The following is a 25,308-nucleotide window of genomic DNA, read 5'->3' on the forward strand; positions in this document are numbered from 1 at the left end:
AACTGGAGACTATCATGCCATCTGAAATAAGCCAATCCCCAAAAACCAAGGGCCAAATGTTCTCTCTGATATGCAGATGCTAACACACAATAGGGGAGGGGGAATAGAAGTTCACTGGATTAAACAAAGAGGAATGAAGGGAATGGAGGAATGGAGGGGGGATGGGAATAGGAATCACAGTAGAATGAATGAGACATAACTTTCCTATGTTCATATATGAATACATGACCAGTGTAATTCCACATCATGTACAACCACAGAATGGAAAGTTATACTCCACGTATGTATAATATGTCAAAATATACTCTACTGTCATGAATACCTAAAAAGAACAAATAAAAAATAAAAAGAAATGAGATGAATCTATACAGTTGCATATTACCTAGAAATAAAAAGAATGAATGTAGTTTAGAGCAGTCGAAATTATAGAGGCAGAAAGTAGAATGGTGTGGAGAGCAGATGAACCCATAGTCATTGGCTGATCCTGCAGTGTTGGAAAAAGCCAAGCCTGGGAAACATTTCTTGCCAAAAAGCAAAGAGGTTAACAGCCTTGACACTTGGCTCTGATGCTAACAGTTATCAGACGTTCCAGTACAGTGGGCTTCCTGGGTGCAGCAGGATAGTCATAAAAATGTTTCTACCTCTGTAACTTTTTAGTGCACAAAGAAGCCTCTTGATATCTCAGAAGCCTTGAACAATTTACAATGCCCCTATAGTTTAACTTCCTGATTATGAGACCCTATATAATAAATTTGCAGAGCTAGTTCCAGGTCACTGTTCCTCCATTAGAGGGCGGTGTCCCACCTGGTCTTAACTTTGCTTAAAAATGTTTTCTTTTTCTTTGTGTTTTTCTCCATCTCCAGTCACCCCTACTCAAGATCCTTTGTTGATGCTTGGCAGGTTGTGGCAGAATGGTAGCTGCCAGAACTGGAGGTGGGAGAATGGGAGTTATTATTCAATGGGTAGAGTTTTAGAAATGCAAAAGGAAAAAAGAGTTCTGGAGATGAATAGTAGGGATGATAGAACAATTTAATTGTACTAAATACCACTAAACTGCACACTTAGAAATGGTTGATGGTGAATTTTATGTTTCTTACAACTTAAAAAAAATGAATTTTAAAAAAGGAATGAAGTACTGCTACCACACAGATGAACCTTGAAAATATAATACTAAAGAAAATAAACCATATACAACAAGCCACAAATTGTATGATTCCATTTATATGAAATTATTTCAACAGATAAATCTACAGCAGAAAGTAGATTAGTGGTTGCCTAGGGCTGGAGAGTGTTACAAGGAAAAGAAGGTTGCTGTGACTGGGTATAGGTCTTCTTTTGGGATGATGAAAATGTTCTAAAATTGACTCCCTGCCACAGCCTTCAGCCCCAGTGCTAGGGATCAAACCCAGGGCCTTATGCATGCTACACAAGTACTCTCTACCACTGGTCACATCCCAAGGCCCTAAAATTGACTTTGATAATGTTTGCACAAATCTTGGAACAACTTAAAAATCATTAAATTGGTGAACTATATGGTATGAGAACTGTATTTTACTGATCGTGAAGGAGGAGGAGGAGGAGGAGGAGGAGGAGGAGGAGGAGGAGGAGACTACCATGATGACGACCACCCTGGGACAGAACAGGTACCCACCTTCTGAATGCCAATTGTTTAAAATATTTTTTTTGTCATACATGGAGACAATATCTTTTTTCTTTGTTTGTTTATTTTTACGTGGTGCCGGGGATTGAACCCAGTGTCTCACACATGCTAGGCAAGCGCTCTACCACTGAGTCACAACCCTAGTAACCCTGAATTAACAAATGACAAGCATTTTAATTTCAACAATTTCCAATCTCAATTGTCCTGTGTGGCCCCCATTAAGCCTCAGTTCTCCTCACCTGTCATCTACCTTTTCCTCTATAAAAGAAAATAAAACAAAGTTTTTAGGAAGAATAAATGAGCTACAAGAAGCTTTAGAATAAAAGCAGACTTTAAAAAAAGAGCACTCACTGCTAATAGAATTTACTGAAAAACTGAACAATCAGGTCTATATAGAGCAATGAAACAAAAAGAAAAAAGGCAAAGAGCCCCAGAAAATGCAAAATTAACCAGTGGCAAATCTGTCAAGTCATGCCTCCTTCAAGCCCCCTCCAGAAAAGAAAAGGACTATGGTATTATCAGATGTTATCAGATATATTTTTCTCATTAGTCATACATCTCCATTTTTGTAGTTAGTTCTTATTCATGTTGGCCCTAAATCCAAGTTTTACCATTTATATGGAAAAATAAGTATCCGACTTATTATCTCTAGCGGTATAGACAAGTTATCTTCAATGAAATGAGACTTTTTGTTAATTTGTTTGTTTTATGTTCTGGGAATTATGAATAAAGATGGATTTCCTGTCTCTTCTTATCACAAAATCTCTGGAGCCAAAAACTAGAAAAAATCTGCTCACTCAATCATCTACACCCAAAATCACCTCTGGAAGTCCAGAAGCTCAGCAATGCTGTTTTTTTGTTTTGTTTTGTTTTAATTAACATTTCTTGTTAATACTATAATATGTAAACTATGAAATTATTACTAATTAACTAATTTGTGGGTCTATGTTGTGCACACATATGTGTGTGTAAATATAGAAAAATCTGGAACAACACACAGTACCCAAACAATGAGCAGTAGACCTCACTGAAAGGGAAGGTCTTTCACTGTCTACCATCCAAATTTCTGTACTGTTTGAAATTTTTATAACAAGAATATCTCATTTTTAAAAACATGACAAAATGGTTAGAGTGGAAAAAAAGAGAAAGTTGGGAGAACTATAGCCAAATTGCAGAACTCCAGCTCCTCCACTGTCCCCCTCACCTCTTATACATATCACCACAAACTCAAGCACAATAGTGATCATTGTCCAAAAAGAACAAAGGTTCAACCCTCCAAGAGCTTTCTCTGCCGTCCAGAAAAACTCAAGAATATCAGAGCCATGACTGCTGAGAAGAATCATCGCCCAGACTCACCAGGGTTACCAGGCATTACCAAGTCATTTCTTTCTTCCTTTTCTTGGACTTTCTTTGCTTTCTTTTTAACAGGCCCATCTTTCTCCAGCGGTCTTTTTTTTCCTTTGTTAACTTCTGTAGCCTACATACAAAGGTCACAAAATGAGGTGTTATCTATTCTGTGAAAGCTTGATGTATGTGAAGTAATTTAAACATTATTTCTGAATGACACCAACTTCCCTGCAATCCACTCCTCATAGAATTATGGCTCTGGAAAGGCCTGAGTTAACTGTTTTTACCCCCATCAAAGACAGGGTGGAAACTGGCAGGTCATGAGCCTCAGAACCTCTAGTCCTGCTAGAATAAATGAAACTAAGCCATATAATACCTTCCTTTACTCAATCAGCCTTTACTTATCTCAAATTATAAAACCTGATTCACCCCAATTACATGTTAAATAAAATACCCCTAAGAAATAAAATAGTACTTATCAAAGCCAAAATTAGTAGCCAAAGATTAAATAAACAATATCACTTTTTAAATACTAATCATTATTTAACTATGTCCTGTTTAAATACAATATGTTCACCATTAAAGTTGCCACAAGACTATGAACTATCTATTGGCAGGAAACCTGTCAAAAATTTAAGTCCTTCACCAAATAGTCTCTAAATGGTAGACGCAAAATAAAATTTTGGTGAATTCGTGAAAATTAGGTCATCCTTTAAAAAAAAAGGAAAAGAGAGGAGCAATTACTATAGGAAAGAAATGTAAATGAAGAGAACTTTTTAAAGCAGGTTAGTTGTAACTCCATTAAAATATGGTTTGTGACTAAAATTCAGTCTGTAATCCCCTTCCACACACCCTTAGTTTGGGAAGTATACAGGGTACCCTAGGGAAGACTCCCTCTTGGGAAAGCCCAGAGGAGGAGGAGGAGGAAGGGGGAGGGGGAGAAGGGGAGGGGAATGGGGAGAGGGGGAGAGGGAGGGAGGGGGGGAGAAGGGGGAGAGGGAGGGAGGGGGGGAGAAGGGGGAGAGGGAGGGAGGGGGGGAGAAGGGGGAGAGGGAGGGAGGGGGGGAGAAGGGGGAGAGGGAGGGAGGGGGGGAGAAGGGGGAGAGGGAGGGAGGGGGGAGAAGGGGGAGAGGGAGGGAGGGGGGGAGAAGGGGGAGAGGGAGGGAGGGGGGGAGAAGGGGGAGAGGGAGGGAGGGGGGAGAAGGGGGAGAGAGAGGGAGGGGGGAGAAGGGGGGAGGGAGGGGAGAAGGGGGGAGGGAGGGGAGAAGGGGGGAGGGAGGGGAGAAGGGGGGAGGGAGGGGGGAGAGAGGGGGGAGGGAGGAAAAAACAAAAAATCTTAGTTTATTTCACTTAAGATTGGCAAGCAACAGGGACTGGGGTTGTGGCTCAGAGGTACAGCGCTCGCCTAACATGCGTGCTGCACTGGGTTCCATCTTCAGCACCACATAAAAATAAAGATACTGTGTTCACCTATAACTAAAAAATAATATTAAAAAAAAGACTGGCAAGCAACAAAGTATCCAATGATTAACCATTGGCATTTATAGACACTTTATCCATCCAAATTGAACGTCACACATTAAGACGTGAACTATATGGTCGTGACCACTACTCAGCTTCAGCCCACAGTGATTTGAAATATTCACCAATGCTGTTCAGTCCTAAGAACTACATATGAGCAGCTTTCTTAAAGTCACCCAACCAAGCGTGTGGAGAGAAGCCCCTTTTCAAACATCAGTCCAGGAAAGAAAAGAGGGAGAATTAAAAGACACAAGTATGCCAGACCAACTGGCACTCTCCATTCGTCAGAATGGAAATTCCCTTCAGGTCTCCTCTTAACAACCAGAGGGACCTTGGCCTCAAACCTATTCCCTCAAAACAGGTGATGCAAAAAAAAAAAAAAAAAAAAAAAGAGGTAATGCAATCTCTCAGGCACACCACGATGTGGACCCAGCTGGGCTTTCCCAGCCTCTGCTTCCCCTGCCCCGCCTCTCCCGTTCTCTTCCGGCCCCATCATCTCGGGGATTCTCGCGCACGGTCGCCACCTCCTCCTATTCCTCTCACAAGCTCCGCCCCACCCGATGGCCCCGCCCCGCCCTGGACCGAACCCACCACCAGCGGCGGCAAATGAGGCTGGGCGGTGGACGCTGAGGGCGCTGCAGAGCCGTGGTTTGCCTTTCCGGCGGCTTCCGTGGGAGACGAAGTGGATTTGAGGCTTCCCGTGGAGTGAAAGAATCGGCTCAAAACTGCTTGTCTCCCATGGGCTGGGCGGTCTGCAGAAAGACTGCCCGATACAGGCTTCCGCCGAGACATTGCAGGACGGGTAGTGGTGGCCCGCCTACAGGGCCCTGCCGGTAGCGCGAGCCCGCCGCCGTTCCCGGGAGTCTGCGGGAGCGAGCACGCCGCGACCTTGCCGTGAGACGGGGCGGAGGCGGGGCCTTGCCTCCTCAAATGAGACAGAGGGGGCGGAGTGGCTATCATTTCGCGCCAAAATCCGAGCGGAATCCGGGTGTAGCAGGGGAGCTGGGTGATCACTGCTGCTGTCATGATTCGTCCGCTAAACTGCATTGTCGCCGTGTCCCAGAATATGGGCATCGGCAAGAACGGGGACCTGCCCTGGCCCCCGCTCAGGTATCAGCCGGGCTGGAAGTGAGGGTATAAAGACTGTGCTCACTGGCTTTAATCTAGTCACCTGGGCGGGGACGCACAAGGCCTACTGGCCAACTGGAGCCAGTTCCAATGGACAAGGGCATGTAGACCCTAGGTGGCCTCCGCGGCTACAGCACAAAACCAAATTGTTGATTTCCCACCGGATCCTGCTTCCCTGCCAAGGCCTCTGCCCTGTGGTGCTCTGGCCTAGGGCAAAGTCCCTGGCCTGGAGAACATCACCCTCTGCGAAGTACCATGTTTGTCATGCGTTAGAACCTGAGCCAACCAGATAATGTTTTGAGTAACGCTGTGTTTCTCTAACTTGCAGGAATGAATTCAAGTATTTCCAAAGAATGACGACAACCCCTTCAGTAAAAGGTAATGAAGGCATTTTTAAATGATTGGGATTGTCAAGGATTTTTCTTGAAGTTTTCCAATGCAAATGTTGTTTTAAATGGAAAGCTTCACGTTAATCTGGGATCTTTAATCTTACTAAAAATCTGTCTGAAGTTCCCAAAGTTCATTAAGCGTCCCTTTTTTAAAAATTCTGGGCACATGTACAGTTCAGGTATTGCAAAATTGGCAGTTGAACAGAGGTCTTCACATTGGAGGTTAGCGCTCCAAATGGAGGCCAAAGGAGGTCTTTGGAAGAGCTGCTGGGAGAGATGGTAAACCTGAACTGGGGCAAAGAAGGAGAGAGTGGCTACAGGATCCTCCACATGAGTTATTTGGAATGTAATTATGATGCATGAAGGCATCAATGATGAACTCTCAGCATTTCAGTGTGGAAGAGTCTCAGTGACTAGAAGAATTAAGGAGTGGAGAATGGTGTGCGATTGTGATGAGGATGATTTTGAGTTGTCTGTAAGGACATCCAGGACAGTTTCAGACAGAGAGAGCTAGGTGAGTTGAGCTATGGGAGAAAAGAGGATAAACAAAGAAAAAAATATGAAAATGGAGGAATACCCTGCTTAAAACCTAAGAAACGTGTATTTGTGGGTATAGGAAGAGGAATGGCAGAATAAATAAGGAAAGTCAGAGGGAGCAGATGCTGCATAACATTAATAAAAGATATAAGGCCCTTGGAATTGGCTATTATGTCGCTGGTAGAGACAAAATGGCAAGAGCGGAAAGCTCCAGGGACACAAATCCCTCTCAAGAATCCTTAAGTATGATCTGATAATATTAATGTTTCTTTGATCCAAATGTCTTGACTCAAGGTTTTTTTTTCCTCCTGAGAAGTCAAAAATGGAATCTATATATATCAGGTTTTTACAAAAGCATTATCTGTGGAAATATAATGCTGAAAAGGCAAGAGTTCAACTTAACCTGTTTTAAGATAAATTGAGGAAACTGTTAAGGAACTTTTTTTTAAATATGATGATGGAAATCTCTAAGTCTAATCCCCCCAACAATTGTAGAGGTAGGCACTATTCTTATCCCTATTTCATAGCCAAGGAAAGTAAGACGGAGGAATACTCCGATTGATGCCTGGTTAATAATGATAGAATGCATTGGATTAGAACACTTCAACCCAAAATCTTTCCTCTTTACTACATCATACGTAGTTGCAATTGATTATAATTAAATATTGGATACAAGTTGGGTAAAGTCCGAGGGGAAAATAATTACTATATTTAGGTTAGGAAAGATAAATGTAAATTTTGGTAAAGCTGTTTTAAGTTTTAATATTTTTAAAGCAAATCCACTAGATGTCACTATGACAAATATCTACATGTATATGATTAAAAATATATGTATAGTCCCAAAATATATTTATCCTTTCCATGTGATTTTATAGGTAAACAGAATCTGGTGATTATGGGTAGGAAGACCTGGTTCTCTATTCCTGAAAAGAATCGACCTTTAAAGGACAGAATTAATATAGTTCTCAGTAGAGAACTCAAGTAAGTACTATAACATAAAGTCACTACAGGAAAGTCATGTTCCATTTATTAAAGTGCATACCAGTATATGACAAGATGAAATAGTATAAAAGTAGCTATTAGTGAAGCTACCTAATATCACAAAGGTGATTACAGAAAATGAATAAGTTGTTACACCACATGGCAACTTATTCTGCTCCTTAAGTGACTAATGGATTTTAACACCTTGAAATGTTATATTAAACATTAAATCTCACTATAGTAATAGATTTGCAAGTTACCTTGAACCTTCAATAAACTTAAATATCAGTTATACAATGTAATCAATAACTTTTTCCTAGTTTCACATAAAATCACAATATCCAAGTTTTGGGATTTGCCAAAATTAAGCAATTATCCTATCTCTTCAGTTGACTTAACACAAACATAAGAAGATGTGAATTTTAGGATGGACGAAAAGTGGTTATAATCTTATGCCCTGCTATTCCTAGTTAACTGGATTACCCGAATATCACTGCACTTGTGTTCATTTCCCCGTGTCTGAAGGTAAAATATTTTAAAGCATTGAAAATGGCTCTAGGGATTGTCTAGAGAAGGGAGCATGTCTAGTTGGTTTCTGCTAACAATGGAGTAGATAGTTCCTGACGCCAGAAATGCCAAGGCGAAAAGCAGGGTGTGGAATTATTGCCCCGTGAAGTCATCTCTGGTGGCTTCCATGTCATTTACACCACATGTAGTATATCCTGATTTCTATTTTGTTTCTTTTTGTTGATAGTGGCATTGGTCCTAACCTACTAAAATAATTTTCCATACCTCATGGTTTTGCTTTGGTGGAGGGGTAATGCAAATTAAACTTAAGGGAAAGTTTGGGATCAAAATGTTGAGCATTCTTCCTTAAACTAATAATGTAGTTACCAAAAAGAGTGCAATATCATAAGGTACTACTTGCTTGACAACAGTGGTCATAATGGTCATAATATTCCTTTCTGCATGTATCAGTTAGGGTTCAACCAGAAAATATTTATCTATATGGATTTTTTTTTTTTTTTTTTTTTTTTTTTTTTTTTTTTTTTTGAGGCAGTGTCTTGCTAAGTTATCGAGAATGGCCTTGGGCTTAGCAATTCTTCTGCCTCAGCCTCCCAGGTCATAGGATTATTTATTTTTTAAATTTTGAGATAGGGTCTCACTATGTTGCCAAGGCTGGCCTCGAACTTGTGATCCTCCTGCCTGAACCTTCTGAGTCACTATGGATACAGGCACTTAATATCAGTCTTATTGCAAGGAATTGGCTTTCACAGTTGTATGTGAGACCAAAACTCTTTGGAGCAGGCCATTGGGCTGAAATTCTCTAGCCAGGGCTAAGGCAACACAGGTAAAATTTCTTCTAGGAAACTTCAGCTCTGTTCTTAAGGCCTTTGAATTGATGAATCAGGCCTACCCAGATTAAAGTCAACTAATTACAGATGTTATCACATCTACAAAATACCTTGGCAGCACCACTTGAAATACTCTTTTAATAACCAGTAACTATGGCCTACCCAAGTTAATATACCCTGGGAAAGAAAAAATTGCACAGCTATAGGCTAACAGATTCAGGCTCATAGAGATTTTCTGCCACATCTGTCCTAGAATGTCATAGGTAAAAAACTAGATTTACCCGGGTGTTTGCATTGATTGCCTCAGAGTGATGGGAAATACATTGATGTGTGTCCTGCCATCTGCCTTCGTCTTTATGCTATTCCTTCTCCTGGTTGCTAGGATATTCTGATGATATCTTTTCTTCATAGAAACCAAATTCACAGAGTATATTGCCATTCCCAGAGACTTTTAATAACATGAATACTATTCAAGTTTATTTATGACTATCTTCAACTAAAATAAACATAAAGAAATCTCAGTGGGGAGGATGTTCAGTTGAGCCAGGATTTCTCCTTAAATGATGAGTCTAATTTTTTTTTTATGATTCCCCCTGTCGTGTATGTAATTGGGTTTAGCTGCTTCTTACGTATGTATATATAACATTTTTTGGTGTATTTCACTTTTTTTTAGGGCTGAGAAAATTTGAAGTCTTTATTATCAAGCATACCAGAGAAACAGTAATGCCAGTTAGTAAAATATTTTACTAGGGTTTTTTTGTTGGTGTTCTCCTGTCTCCCTCCTTGTTAGCCAGTTCCACACATATACTGAGAACCTGCTGGGTCCTGCACGAAAGGGCAGAGTTTAACAATCAGAAACCACTATTTTTTGTGCAAATTTTTAAAGGTACTTAATTTTTTTTTTAACCTCCTCCCCAGTACAGAAAGAAATTGAATCCTCTAAGTAACCTCAATTCAGTGCCAAACATACTTATTTGTGGTAACTATTTAGTTAATGAGGGATGGGGGAAAGTGTTTTTCCAAAGCTTTCTGGACAAATTGTGACTTTTTAAGAGAACCAAGGATGGAGAGGGTGACTACTAATAGATCTCTTTTTGTTGTGAACTAGTGATAGTTGCACAACTCTAAATATACTGAAAATCACCAATTTTTACACTTTAAAAGGGTGAATTGTGTGGTATTGTGACTTATATCACACAAAGCAGGTTTTTAAAGTATTTGGTACCAAAAATTAAGTAAAGAATTTTTACTACAATGCATCTTGACACCATCTCTAAAAAATCCAAAATATCTTCCATGATTTAAGATGTTGTAAATCATCTTCAATCCATGAAAGTTATCTAAATTTTATATCATGTATATATATTTTTCATCTCACTCTCATATCTTTTCTAGTGATTAAAACACTCTCTGCTTCTTAAAGCCTATCTCTCCAACTCATAAATTTAGCATAGCAAACACTGACAGACCTTGCTTCTTAAATCTACTCTGGTACCTAGTAACTTTGGGGCCTTCAGCAGGTTAAACCTAAAAGTTTGCTAAACCTAAACTTCTTTACATACTAAGTGGATTAATAATGACAGTTTTTGAAGGTTCACTGAAATTTTATATATAAAGTTTCTGCTCACAAGATACCTTACATGTCAGTTCCTACCCCCACACCTTGTAAATTTATAGCTTCTAGAAAATATTAACATGAACAAAATCACAATGAACACATTCGTGATCTCATTTTCTTTTCTTTTTTTTTTTTAATAATTTTTTTCTTTCTTTCTTTGGTGCTGAGGATCAAACCAGTGCCTCACATGTGCCAGGCAAGCACTCTACCACTGAGCCACAACCCCATCCCCTCATTTTCATTTTAATATAACACTTTGTTCTTTTTTTCCTTGATTGTGAGACAAAAATCTCATCCTATCTAAATTACTATTTTCCTCAACTCCCACTTTTTTCTAAATTCTATTTTTCTCTGACCTCAGGACCTTGTACTATTGCCCCATCCATTGGCATTTTAATCCTCACCACAGATTACATTCTTCTACCCTCAACTTTGTCTCAGCTTTCTTGTGTTAAATAACTGCACTGTAACTATCAATAGTATCTGTGGGTAGTCTGTCATCTCTGTGCTTTTGCACGTCTTTATCTTCTTTGACACCCAGCTAAAGAGTCATTGTTCCCTCTTCACCCCAACCCAGATGATGCACTGTTTCTGGACTCCTGAAGTATCCTCTGCGCATCTTCATTGTGTGTCTTTTTCATATGTTATGGCCACTGCTGAGATATTCTTTTGACTACCATCATGATCTTTTGGGTGCCAGGACTACTGTTTTGTTTTTGAAATCTCTTGTCCCAGTATCTAACATAGATATAGCATAGTAGGGATTCAGAACTCTTCAAAAGGAATGCTCCACAAGTTACTTATAAAAAGAGAATAATCTCACTTGGGAAAAGTTTGCAACCTGTTTTTTTCCCCACTTAATTATTTACAGAAAATAAATTTCTATAAATATCTGTAGTGGTCACATGAGGATAGATCATACTTGAAACAGTTGGTAATTGTTGGAAATCAAATTTTTAAAGGCTGAGTATAAATGGTCTCAAGTTGAACATTATTTCTCAATTCTACATAAGACACCATTCTAGCCTGAGGCTTTTGTGATTAAGTAGTATCCCAGCAGTCCCCAAAGATATCAGGCCAGAATTTGATCTGCCATGCACTTATCTTTCACATCAAGCACAGTGGGAAGGGATAAGGTCTCTATAGCAGCCTGGAGTAATCAGATAAGGCTGCTTGAGGCCAGAGGACATGGGGTAGGGGGGTTGCCTAATCTAAGCCCCAGCATCCCAATATCTCAGGCCTGGTATCTCAGGCACTTAAAGCCCCTGGTCACCCATTAAATATCTGTTGTAATGTTAGGCTGCTGGAGTTCAACTACCATGCCCACCAATTCCTAGCTGTGTGATCATTGGTTACTTAACCCCTCATCTTTAATCTCACCTGTAAAAAGGAATAGTACCTACGTAAGATTAGTATTTATATTAAGTGGAATGCCTACTGTGTGCATTATATTATTTCATCATCACAAAACTCTTGGTCAGAAACAAGATACCAAGAATACCCGCATGGGTCTTGACACAGAATACATGTACTGTTACATACCAGCTCTCCCTTCTTGGAAAATCCAATCTAGATTGGTTTGAAGAAAGATTATAGGCAGGAAATTAGCACTGAAACAAGGCATGATATAAAATGTTTACTATGTGTTATTCACTGTTCTTTAGACTCAAACATTAGCTGGACTTTTTGCCTGTTCTTTTTTAGCCATCTAGGGGTCTAGTGTTTCCTGTGAAACATTTCTAAACTAATGTTTTAGCAACATTTTGCAGAAGCATTTCCTCCAGCCTTTGCTAAAACTTAAATCTGAAACCAATCCTTAATCAGGTTTTTGCTTTTACAAACTCACTACAAAGGGCAATGAAATCTTCACAAAATTATCACCCCTTTCTTTGAGGTCCACACCAACCATTTATAACACCTTGGAAGTCATATTGCTATTATACACCCACTTTAAGAATACTGCTTCCTGTCTGAGCACAGTGGCACACACCTGTAATCCCAGTGACTCAAGAGACTAAGCAGGAGGATCACAAATTCAAGGCCAATCTGGGCAACTTAGTGAGACCCTGTCTCAAAATAAAGAATTTTAGGAAGTTTCAGGAAGGTAGCTCAATGGTAAAGTGCCCCTGAGTTCAGTCTCCAGTACCACAAATAAAAAAAGAATGCTTCTTTCAGTTTTTCCTTACGTCAGTTCCAGTATCACCATTTTCCATTCTACTCCATCTTTATTATCCATCCTTACTTCAGCATCTTTACTTACTAAAACCACCATGACTATTTCAGTCATCCTGTACTTTATTAACTAGACTATCTTCTCCAATTCCAAATTTTTGTCTTCTAAGTTTTCTCCCTGAACAGCCTAGTCCAACTCAGCCCTTATGACTGCCCTGATTCTTTAAGAGATAGTTCATTTAACTTCACCCTGGTCTCCATTTCTTTTTCTAGCCTGAGTCAAAGTATATTCTTTACTCTATCCTAACTCCTTTACCAGATGACAAAGAGTGAAATAAGCAAAATAAATTTCAGGAGGAGAGGGAGGATGCAACCAAGAGAATGAAGTTCTTGATTAATCATTGTTATAACCTCTAGTTCAAAGGCAGTTATGTAATCTTTTTAAAGCACCAGCCTAAGACCTTGACATTGAATTGTAATTTTTGTTCCATATCTAATTACTATGAAAGCCTAGTTCTGCATGTTTCCTCATTTATAAAGGGAATTAGACCCCCTCCTCCCTACCAAAACAATAATTGGTTTGGAGGTTGAGAGAGATTGTTAGTTCACATAAACAGTAAAATTATTGAACTTTTTCCCTTTTGGGTTTTTGATTATATAAGTAGCAAAAAACTGATTTTCAAATAGTTCACCCATTTCTGTTTGTTTGGAACAGTAAAGGTTTTTTTTTTTTCCACTCCCCAAAGGTATTAGCAGTTTGAATATTGCTGCAAACTTTTCTACATTCAAACATTCTCTTTCCAATATTTTATTATGAAAATTTTCAAACATACACAAAGAACTTTAAATAGCTATATACCACCACTTAGATTCTACGAATAACATTTTTTTGTGTTAACTTTATCATATATCCATCTGTTCAGTTTGTCTTGTTCATATTTGCATGTCAAAATTAATTGCAGCCTTCTATTCTTCATACATATAATTAACTAGAATTCAGTATTTCTCTACAGTTTTTTTCTTTTAAGGTAAATATTACAATGAGGTGCACAAGTCTTAAATGTACATTTATTAAAGTTTTGATAAATGTGTATACCTGTGTAACCCAGCCCCTATCAAAGATACAGAAAAGATAACCCCCAGAAAGTTGTCTCATGTCCCCTCACAATTCTTTATGCCACTACTTTAGAGACTACTGTTGTGACTTTATATCACATGTGATTTTGATTAACATATGGACCCTAGATGTACAAATGTAGGTAGGTATTGATTGTAGGCCATACTTTTTTTTAAAGGATTCATATTTATGATGATTTTGGTTTTATAATCACTGCTTCCTATTCATATAATTTGATTAATATGGATGGGTTTTACAAAAATTGTATGTAATTCTTTTACTTTTAGAGAACTTCCACAAGGAGCTCATTTTCTTGCCAAAAGTCTGACCGATGCCTTGAAACTTACTGAGCAGCCAGAATTAGCAAGTAAAATAGACATGATTTGGATAGTAGGAGGCAGTTCTGTTTATAAGGTAAGTAGAGTTATCTACAAATAAAAAGAAATGTTCCCTACTTTCTTTTAGTTCTCTTGACATTTAAAGGGAGGTTGGGAGGAAACATTAAGCCATAAGCATAAGAAACAGTACATTATCTCTAAAAAAGTTAGATATTTTGTCATTCTGAATTATTTGATTTTGTCCCTGCAACGTAAACTAAATAAAAATGTAAAAGTAAAATGTTTGGTCTATATGAGTCTATTTTCTTTTTATTGACTAATAGTTGTATTTACTTATTGTGTACAACATGTTTTGAAATATGTATACTTTGTGGAATGGCTAAATCAGGCCAATTAGCATATATATATAACACCTCACTTTTTATGGTGAGAACACTTAAAATCATTCTTGAGCTATTTTCAAGAGTACAATATAAGGTTGTTAATAACTATAGTCATCACGTTGCATGATAGACCTTTGGAGCTTATTCTTCCTATTTAACTGAAATTTTGTGTCCCTTAAACAACATCTCCCCACATACCACTTTATTTTCAATTCAAAATACTAGTTAATATTTACAGCTTAAGAACCATTCTAAATGTCTCCCCAAGATTTGCATTTGCACTGTACTAGTTTCTACCTCCACCCCCATCCCCATGCCCTAAATAAGCTGTTATATACCTTCTCTTACAGGATGAAAATCTCACTGAGAAAAGAGTAGGGGTCTAGTTGATATATACTAACTAGATGTATATGAATTTGTTAAAAGCAGAAAGCTTTTCCTCAATAATTTTCATTTAATGTAAGGACATAAGAGAAGGGTTTCATGATTTCAGATCAAATGGGTAAATAGTTGGGCTGGGGATGTGGCTCAAGTGGTAGCACGCTCGCCTGGCATGCGTGCGGCCCAGGTTCAATCCTCAGCACCACATACAAACAAAGATGTTGTGTCTGCCGAAAACTAAAAAATAAATATTAAAACATTCTCTCTCTCTCTCTCTCTCTCTCTCTCTCTCTCTCTCTTTAAAAAAATAAAGGGTAAATAGTGTGTTAAAGAATAATTCTTTTTCCTGATACAAATTGACTTCCAGCTTTTAAAAAAAAAAAAAATGAGGATACTAAATAGAATCTTTGGCTGTTGACCTGGGTATAGTGCTGAGGCAAGAGGATATTAAGTTCAAAGCCAGCCTCAGCAACAGCAAGGCACTAAGCACCTCAGTGAGACCCTGTCTCTAAATCTCTAAATAAAAAGGACTGAGAATGTTGATGAGTGCCCCTGAGTTCAATCCCTGATACACCCCACTCCCCCAAAAAAAAGCACTATTAAAAGGATAACATTTAGAGGGAAAAGAAAAATCAGTCCCTACCTTTTGGGGTTTAGGATAAAATATACACTGAAATTATTTGAGAAAGAAGAGGTATTCCAGGATCTTAGAAGGGATTATAAAAACTCTCAGTTTCTTATGTTCCTGATTCCACAATCTCTTATTTTTTTCCCCATTGTAATAAGGGGAAATGAACATTTTTCTTCTTTAATCTTTCCATCCACATATGAATTTCTTCTAGAAAACAAGTTCATTTTATTATTTATCACATTTTGAGTGACTCAAATCATATCACTTGAAAATGTACTTTTAATAAGCACTAAGTACTTAAAAGCATGTATATAAAATGACTTTTGTATAAGGAAATAAAGCCTTCAGGTGATTTGCGTTATTCACGTGCCTCTCATCGCAGCTGCTCATCAGTCATTCAGGCTGATCTTCCCAAGTACCATGTAAATAAAGTTTCATTGGAACACAGCCCCACTTGTTTGTTTAGTGTCATCTGTGGCTACTTCTGCCTATAAAAGTAAGAAACCATATGACCCTCAAACCCTAACGTGTTTACTGCCTGACTATTCACAGAAAGTTTGCCTCACACCATCAACTTTGATATAGAACTTAAAATGCTGCTGTGATTGGTTAATCCCACTCAGTTGTTCTGGGTTTTGTTTGTTTGTTTGTTTGTTTTGTTTTTTTGTTTTTTGTACAGTAAGAATTACTAGGGGCTAGGAATGTAGCTCAGTGGTAGAATGCCTACCTAGCATGCATGAGGCCCTGGGTTCAATCCCTAGCACCACACAAAAAAAGAATAGAATATTTATTTGGTTGTAGCAAAGATAACAATGGTTTAATACAAATATAAGTATTCAAAATAAAATTTGTTCAGTGTCCCACTCAGTTTTTCTGGGTTTTTGGTTTGTTTGTTTTTTGGGGTTTTTTTTTGTTTTGTTTTGTTTTGTTTTGTTTTGTTTTGTTTTCATATAGTAAGAATTACTAGGGGCTGGGAATGTAGCTCAGTGGTAGAATGCCTACCTAGCATGCATGAGGCCCTGGATTCAATCCCTAGCACCACACACACACACACACAAAGAATATTTATTTGGTTGTAGCAAAGATAACAATGGTTTAATATAAATGTAAGTTTTCAAAATAAAATTTTTTCAGTTCCCTTATTTGGAACTTTAAGAATAACAAACACCTGGAATTTTACATATGTATGTATGCATATAAAAATATTTTTTTCTTTTAATCTATACATGTTTGAGAATCGAGTTATTACTGCAAAGCAAAATACACAAAAAGCGTTATTGCTTTGTTGGGTCTGTAAAGGATTCATACTGTTTATTAAAATTTTTAAGATATTTGTTTGAGAGCAATCCTTTCCGTAGAAACTGTCAATAGAACTGTAGATAATAGTTAGAAAAATCATTTAACAAAAAAGGCCATAGTTGTTAGCAACAAGAGACATGTTAAATTACTGTATTGAGGAAAGAAAGCAATATTAAATTTTACATGAGTATACTGATTAGGCCTTTGGTGTTCAGTAGTCAAGATCACATGAAACTGTACTATCTTGTATGGATATACATATGTAAGTTTTTCTTTGGAAAATAACTTGATAACTTTGGATTAATGTCCTTTATTTATTTATTTATTTGTTTGTTTGTTTATTTATTTTTGGTGGCCCTGGGCCTTACACATTCAGATTAACTCTTTTTTTTTTCAATATTTTATTAGTTGTTGATGGATCTTGATTTATTTTCATGTGGTGCTGAAAATCAAACCCAGTGCCTCACACATGCTAGGCAAGCGCTCTACCGCTGAGCCACAACTCCAGCCCCAGATTAACTCTTAAAAGAGCAGCCAAAGGAAAACAACCAAACTGAATTCTTAAATTAAAAAGTATTTCTCATAAGCAAACTAGAGACCAGAATATAATAATTATGGATTATGATTAGTTCCATTCTTAAGGTAACTAAGGCACATTTTAGAGGATCCCAGATTTAAGAATAGGGTATTTATGTAGTATACTTTGGCAGTAATAAACAAGTCTTTAAGGCCTAGTATAAGGCATTTCTTTCGTAACTAAAACAAACAAAAATCTTAGAGTGTCTATGTCTTATGATATAGATTAAGGAAAGTGATGCCTTTTTTGTTTTGTTTCAAAGGAAGCCATGATTCGACCAGGCCATATTAAACTGTTTGTGACAAGGATCATGCAGGAATTTGAAAGTGACACATTTTTCCCAGAAATTGATTTGGAGAAATATAAACTTCTTCCAGAGTAAGTATAAAGTTCTTATTAAAGCGCTTTTGGACTTTCTATGTAAGAATTATAGGAAAGAACATTTTCTTCTTTCAGATTGAGTTCAGGGTAGGAATGTGTTATTGTATATAGATAAAGTTAGGAATCTTTAGACGTCTTCAGTATACTTGGAAATGCTCAGGTTTTAATGATGTCAATAAAATCTAGAATTAATGTATTCAGTTCATCCTAGGAAAGTCAGACATGTCCTAGGCACTGAGGAAATAGTGTTGACTAGGCCTGATGATATTGCTGACCCCCTAGAGATACACTTTCTAGTCAGGGGGAGTGACAAGTGACAGTCATCAAAAGAGGTGTTGGGTAGAGAACTAAAACATTGGGATGTGATAGACATGGAGTAGTCTGAGAAGTCCTCTCAGAAGAATGACATCTATAGTGAGATCTAAATGTGAAGAAGCCAGCCATGTAATAGCAAGAAGAGAATTCCAGGAACCAGAAATAGCTAGTTCAGAGGCTGAGGCAGAAATGAGGTTGGCCTCTTCCCTGAGTCTGACAGCTACTGTGGCCAGTGGGAGCAAGGGGGAGGCCAACAAGGGTCAAACTGGGTGCAGGTTTAGAGAGTCTGAAAGGAGAGTGACAATGTTCTAGCTGCTTTATGGGAATGGACTGCAGGGGGACAAGAGTGAAGCAAGGAGACCAGTTAGTAATTCAGATGAAGGTTGAGGGGACTCAGATAAAGGTGGTAGCAATGGTGGAGATGGAGAGAAGTTATACTTGCCTTCCTGTGCAGTTGTGACTCCAGCATGAGGCTGCTAAATCTTGAAAGCTCACAACATTTTTAGTTTAAAAGCACATTTCAGCCATATTCTATAGAGAGAAAAAGATTAATTATATCAACCCTTTTAGACCAGCTTTTAGAGCATTCTTTCAGATATTCTCAGTTGTATCTAGTAATTATCCCTTGAGTGTGAGTTTGTTTTTGAAATGCCCCCTAAATGAACCTTCAGAGCAAAGTCAATAAATGGATGGCCAAGCTTTAGAATAATAGTCTATTACTCTACGGAGTAATATCCTTGGATCAAATGAAGTGAATGATTTTTCTTGAGCTCTTAACTCTAAAGAAAACTGAAAAGTATAAGAACTCTAAGCAGCTGAAATACAGGCTTTTGCTTAGGCTCCAAAGGTGACTACTTAGAAAAATCACATTTGGAAATTTTATATAAATTTATGTAAATATCAGTTGTTTAACTTTGTCATACCTTACGTATTTTCTCTTCTGCTTTAATTGCTGAGTGTCACATTATATGGATGTTGAGCTCAACTTTTCTTCATTTCTTACCTTTCTCTTTGCTGCTAACAACTGTGTGAATCAGCTTCATTTAAATACCTTTCCATCTTTCCAAGTCTTACTACTCTTAATCAGAACACTTTCCAAAACTGGAACCCTTGATAATTTAAAACAAATACCATTCTGCCTCTCCAGATTTAAAGAAAAAAAAAAAATGTAGCATCTTTTTTTTTTTTTTTTTAAAGACAGAGTGAGAGAGGAGAGAGAGAGAGAGAGAGAGAGAGAATTTTTTTTTTTTTTTTAATATTTATTTTTCAGTTCTCGGTGGACACAACATCTTTGTTGGTATGTGGTGCTGAGGATCGAACCCGGGCCGCACGCATGCCAGGCGAGCGCGCTACCGCTTGAGCCACGTCCCCAGCCCCAAAAATGTAGCATCTTTACTGAAATGTCCTGCATATATCATAGCATTTATTATACTAATGTTTAATTCACTAGTGTTGGTATATTTACAAGGTTGTGCAACCATCAGCACAATCTCAAGTGACTATAAGTATGAGGGTTTTTTTCCTGAACTCCCAGTTCTGCTCCACTGATATGTTTGTATATCTTCATGCCAGTACCACAAGGTCTTCATTACTAACTTGTGAAATCAGGAAGTATAGTTTTTCCAACTTTGCTTTTTTTTTTTCCAAGATTGGTTTAGCTCTTCTGGGCCCCTTGCATTTCCATACGAATTTTATGATCAGTTTGTCAGTTTCTGCCAGAAAGCAAGTTGTGATTTTGATAGGTGTCATCTGTAGGTTACTCTGGAGAGTATTGCTATTTCAATATTAATAGCAATATTAATTCAATATTCCAGACTTTGAGCCAGTGATGTCTTTCCACTTACTTAGGTCCTCTTTAATTTCTGTCAGTAAAATTTTGGTTGTATGTCTTGTACTTCTTTGTTAGTGTTTAATTCCTTTTATTTATTTCCTGTTTGTTGCTAGTGTTTAGAAATACAAGTGATTTGGGTTTATTAATCTGATATCCTACAACCTTGCTGAACTCAATAGTTCTAATTGTTAGTAGATTTCTTAGGATTTTATTTATAAGGTATAATGTCATTTGCAAATAGAGATAGTTTAATTTCTAGTTTAGATGTTTTTTTATTTCTTGCTTAATTGACTGACTAGAACTTCAGTATGATGTTGTCTGGAAGATGAAAAGATCAGATGTCTTAGAGGGTAATGATTTAGTCTTCCTCGATAAAGTATAATAGCTTTGAGTTGTCACACATGTCCTTTATCAGACTGAGGAAGATTCCTTCTATTTCTAGTTCATCTAGTATTTTTTTCATGAAGGGGTGTTGGATTTTGTCACGTAACTTTCTAAGTCTATTAGGTGATCATGTGTTCTTTGTCTTTTGCTAATTAATAATTTAATATACCATCAATACACTATATTACCTTCACTGATTTTCATGGTAATTTTGCATTTCTGGGATAAACTTCACTTGGTAATTGTGTATAGCCTTTTTATATGTTGCTAGATTCAATTTGCTAGAATTTTGTTGAGAATTTTACATTTGTAATCAAAAGGGATATTGAGCTTCTTTGTTTGTTATGTCTTCACCTGGATTTGGTATCAGGATAACACTAACCTCACAAAAAGAGCTGGAAAGTGTTCATTTTTCTGTTGTTTTTCAGAAGAGTCTTTGAAGGAAACTTTTCCACTGCAAGTTGTGATGGTCCTCTGTACTTTTGGGCCTGTACTAACATCACAACAGCCCCCTTAACATGGGGTAGAGGGAATTCCTAAAGGGGAAAACAAGGAGAAGAGAAAAAGGAAACCTGCAAAGTAAATGTACTTTGTCCCTAAAGTCTATAACCATGCTCAATTCTAGAGCTTTCTCTCCAAATCTGTCTACATTAGAGAACTTATCGTTCCCTACTCTCCAAAAGTGAGCTTTGGTCACTTTTTACCCCTTCCCCTTTTCCCCTTTTTCCCACAGTAACCCCTTAGTTTGGACCCCCATTTTCTTGTGTTTGTATAGGTTTCAGTTCAAACACAGTCTTTTATTAACACCATACTTTTTAGTTTAAAAAAAAAAGAAAGCAATAGTATAATGAAATAAAAATGACAGCGAGAACTATTGTGAGATGAAAAGAGAATAAAATTAGAAAATAGATAAAGCCACAAATGGTAGACACCGAAGAGCAGAAGTTAATATTAACAAAATAAGATGGTTTTACTTTGTGGCTGCCTTTTTTCCCATAGGTCATTTTCTGTGCAATTATTCTTTCAACCACACTATGCTGTGCTCTCAAGCTCTGTCCTCATTCATCTTGGAAGAAATTTTTCTATCTCAGACTGTCACATGAAGGCCCAACCAAACCAGCAGGCCCAAGTGTTTTATATCAGCAGTTTTCTGTTTAATGAGCTCCAAACAGAATTTGCTGTCCACTTAAAAACCTTACATGTGACCACCTAGTCAAAGATAAAGACCAAAACAGGCCTTTAGAGTCTATAATTGTCTGTTTTTATTACTATAATGAAATACCTGAGGCAGGCTAACTTTAGAAAAAAAGGTTTATTTGGCTCACAGTTATGGAGGTTCAAAGGCATGCTGCTGGCATCAGCTCGGTACTGGTGAGAACCTAAGGGCAGAGGCACACTTGGGAAGAAGAGATCACATCTCAAAATAAGAAGCCAGAGAGAGAGTAGAATCCTACAGTCCCTTCCATGGGCATACTTCTAATTAATCTGAGTTCTTCCCACCAAGGGTCGTCATCGTTGTCCTATAGTCCCTGTCCCCCTGCCCCCAGTTAAAGGTCCATAAAGACACCTCCCGATATTACCTCACTAAGGACCAACACGTGAACCCTTCAGGGACAAACCATATCCAAACTATTACAGAAGTGGTAATTGGCTCCAGAGCTGACACAGGAAAACCTTATAGGTGGAAGTAGATTTCAGGTGAACTGATGTCTCCTCTTCTGACCCCACTACTTCCTGACTGTCCAAGTTCCTGGCATATTTGTCTACAGTATTTTTATATCCCTTCCCTCCAACACCTGTGCTTCCTGGTTTTATTTTAGCTGCAATTTGTTTTTTATGGGAAACTGTTTCAGGAACTCTGTTTACCTCTTAAACCTTCCATCAAATCGTCTCTGGGTTATTCTTGTGGCGCTTTGTCAGTTTAGATCTGATATTGATTCTTACTTATTGGCTTTCTCGGTGCCTGAAGGTGCTAAATGGGGAGTTTCTGGGTGGGTGGTTCCTAACAAATAGGTGGTGTTTCCAAATCCTGTCAGACTTGAACTCAGCATCCAAGTGTGGATCTCAGACAGTTTGCTCTTTAAAAAATTTGGAATGATGATTAGGAAATGTAATTATAACTGTTATTAAAATTGACTGAATGTGTAGATATTAGAGAAAGAAAAATGAAACAAGCAGAAATAAATTTTATTTTCACAGAGAAGATTTACATTAATACCATGGCTACTGATCATATTCAGCCAAAAGCACAGTCATTTTAAGTGTTATTATTCATGATTTTAGAAAGAACTTCTTACTGCTTTGTTTTTGTCTTATTAACTGACAGTCTTGACACTCCTAAGAATTTTACACATGAAAAAAAATATGTAAATGTTACTCTTCGTGACTCATTTCAAAGAGACTAAAATTATGGTTTAAAATTGGCCTAGTAAAAATCATTTGTTCAAAAAAAAAAAGAGGCTACTACTAAAATAGTGGGACAGCAATAGCTAAGGAAATGGTTGCTAAATAAAAACATAGCTAACAAAAATTAATGCTTATTTTTACTGAGCAATGTTCATGTATATTATGAGAGAAAAAGTTTTCCTGTATCACCCTTGTCTAATAGTTAGGGGACAAAATAAACCAGTAGTAATAGGTAGCATTTGTGGAAAACTTACTGGGTCAGGCGTAGTGCTGAATTCTTTACCATAATGAGAATTCTTTACCATAATGAAGCCTTTTTATACCAGTCAGGCCTGGAGATAGGGTCACACAGCAAATCCAGGGACACTCACAGAGTGAATGTTAAACAGCTGCTGCTGACCCCCACTGGAGCAAATGGGTGCAGCCTCCAGGACACTAAGAAAGCACACTAAGATCTAGAGTGACATAAAAATGTTGATAGGAGGCAGAATGGTCAGAGCAGTCTTCAGCTGACAACCTGGGGTTTTTTGTTTTTGTTTTGCATTGTACTTTTTTACTTGACGAGTTATTAAGTTGTGAAAAAAGAAGTGTGTGTGTTGAGGGGGAGGGATAATAGGTTTTCCCTCCCCTCAAGCAAACAAAAGTGAATTTATTATCATTAACAAAAGTGAATTATTATCATAAGTGTGGGTTGGGTTGGGTTACCCTCCAGATAAAGAATAATTAGAGTGAGGATTGTTAAGTATTGACTGGGAGATGCTTTTAGGAGACTTTTTTTTTTAATTTGTTCAAATTAGTTATACATGACTGTAGGATGCATTTTGACACATTGTACACAAATGGAGCACAACCTCTCCTTCCTCTGGCTGAACATGGTGTAGAGTCACACCAGTAGTGTAATCATACATGTATGTAGGGTAATAATGTCCGTCTCATTCTACCATCCTTCCCATACCACACCTCCTCCCCTCTGCACAATCCAAATTTCCTTCATTCTCCCCACCCCCCCACCCCATTGTGGATTAGCATCTGCTTATCAGAGAAGACATTCCATCTTTGGTTTTTGGGTTTTGGTTTATTTCGCTTAGCATGATATCATCTAGCTCCATCCATTTACCTGCAAATGCCATAATTGCATTCTTCTTTAAAGCTGAGTAATAATCCATTTAGCTATTGTGAGTTGAGCTGCTGTAAACATTGATGTGGTTATGTCACTGTAGTATAAGCTGTTTTTAAGTCCTTTGGGTATAAACCAAGGAGTGGGATAGCTGGGTCAGATAGTGGTTCCATTCTAAGTTTTCTGAGGAATCTTCAGACTGCTTTCCATAGTGGTTGCACCAATTTGCAGTCCCACCAGCAATGTATGAGTGTGCCTTTTTCCCACATCGTCACCAACACTTGCTTGTATTCTTGATGATTGCCATTCTGACTGGAGTGAGAAGGAATCTTAGAGTAGTTTTGATTTGCATTTCTGTAATCACTAGAGATGTTGAACGTCTTTTCATGTTTGATCAGTTGTAGTTCTTCTTCTGTGAAGTATCTCTTCAGTTCCTTAGCCCATTTATTGATTGGGTTACAACCTGGGTTTTGAATGGGAAACTAAAGGGAGTAAAGAGTCAAGTGAGAGGGAAGAGGAAAGATTGAATTTATCCTGATTCTAGCCAAGAAATTGCAGTGTGCCATACATTGCAGAATTAGAGCCTTATGATGCACGTCTCTTGAGTAAACAGGAATTGAGAATCTGTCACCATGCCAGACACATGACTTTGGTTTTTGCTTTAAACAACTATAGATTATATTTCATTTTCTTTTGCTTACATAAGAAATTTTTTATCAGCTATAAAACTTACAAAGAATTCTTAGGAATTTTCATATTCCCTTGATGACAGAATAGAAATATACTAGGGAACTGCTATGGTGGTTAGTTTTTGAGGAAAGAATTAGGAATCAGAAGAAAAGGAGGAGAAATCACAACTTTCATTTTCTAAATTTACATACATAGTTTTGTAGGGTTTTTTTCTTATTATTCGCATATGTATTGTATTTGCCTGATATTCGTCTACCTTAACAGTGGCTTACCTACAAGAAGAAAAATCTTACCTTGCTTTATCACCGTTGATGCCTTTTGGTTGAGATTCAGGGAAGCTATGTTTTTGAGGGATTAATTATACATCTTTTTCTTTTACAGATACCCAGGTGTTCTTTCTGAGGTCCAGGAGGAGAAAGGCATTAAGTACAAATTTGAAGTATATGAAAAGACTGATTAATGTGAAGATGTTTTATGATTTATTTCATGTTATCCCTCCCTCTAAAAAATTCTGTATTTTTACATTAGAATAAAAAGACTTGTATGGACTTTAGATCTATGGTTAATGATTTCTAAGCAGTATGTTTTATTCTCCATCAGTCTTACTAGGTCATATTAAATACCATTTAGGAAGCATTTCTTGCTCTTTCTTGCTATAAGTTTCCTTCATTGGCTCTCCCCCAAAGGCTGGACTGAGTACCTAACACCTGCCTACCTATCTGCAAGACAGCTGCAGTCAACTTATAGCAT

At 37.7% G+C, this 25,308-nt stretch overlaps 2 protein-coding genes across 4 annotated transcripts in view; one reads left to right on the forward strand and one right to left on the reverse strand.

Annotated features, from left to right (window-relative positions):
* Positions 1 to 5,602, reverse strand: part of MSH3 (mutS homolog 3) — a gene marked incomplete at its 5' end in the record, with an annotated part of 194,987 nt that extends 189,385 nt beyond the window's left edge. Inside the window, 2 exons of the mRNA XM_081276914.1 lie at positions 3,017 to 3,137; positions 5,120 to 5,602. Of these exons, the coding sequence (XP_081133040.1) occupies positions 3,017 to 3,137; positions 5,120 to 5,602 (604 nt within the window). The remainder of the gene's footprint in view (positions 1 to 3,016; positions 3,138 to 5,119) is intronic.
* DHFR (dihydrofolate reductase) lies at positions 5,289 to 25,106 on the forward strand. 3 transcript variants are annotated; one of them, XM_081277034.1, is made up of 6 exons: positions 5,289 to 5,422; positions 5,985 to 6,034; positions 7,458 to 7,563; positions 14,113 to 14,239; positions 17,697 to 17,812; positions 24,940 to 25,106. In XM_081277034.1, exons 2-6 carry the CDS (start codon positions 6,010 to 6,012, stop codon positions 25,016 to 25,018), a joined length of 453 nt encoding a protein of 150 aa, XP_081133160.1. In that variant the 5' UTR covers positions 5,289 to 5,422; positions 5,985 to 6,009; the 3' UTR covers positions 25,019 to 25,106. The 3 variants fall into 3 exon arrangements, with proteins under 3 accessions (XP_081133160.1, XP_081133161.1, XP_081133159.1); XM_081277035.1 differs by lacking the exon at positions 5,289 to 5,422 and adding an exon at positions 5,456 to 5,554 and having other exon boundaries at positions 5,984 to 6,034; XM_081277033.1 differs by lacking the exon at positions 5,289 to 5,422 and adding an exon at positions 5,501 to 5,638.
* Positions 25,107 to 25,308: the final 202 nt, after the last annotated feature.

This window comes from Spermophilus citellus (assembly GCF_964194105.1).
Source record: "Spermophilus citellus genome assembly, chromosome: 1".
Classification (NCBI taxonomy): Eukaryota; Metazoa; Chordata; class Mammalia; order Rodentia; family Sciuridae; genus Spermophilus; species Spermophilus citellus.

What these genes read in the sequence shown, in the direction of transcription:
- DHFR (XM_081277033.1), top strand. Translation starts at nt 5,553, where the DNA reads ATGATTCGTCCGCTAAACTGCATTGTCGCCGTGTCCCAGAATATGGGC. An exon ending in GTTCTCAGTAGAGAACTCAA is followed by an intron (nt 7,564 to 14,112) that starts GTAAGTACTATA and finishes TTTTACTTTTAG; the next exon opens with AGAACTTCCACAAGGAGCTC. An exon ending in GAGGCAGTTCTGTTTATAAG is followed by an intron (nt 14,240 to 17,696) that starts GTAAGTAGAGTT and finishes TTTGTTTCAAAG; the next exon opens with GAAGCCATGATTCGACCAGG.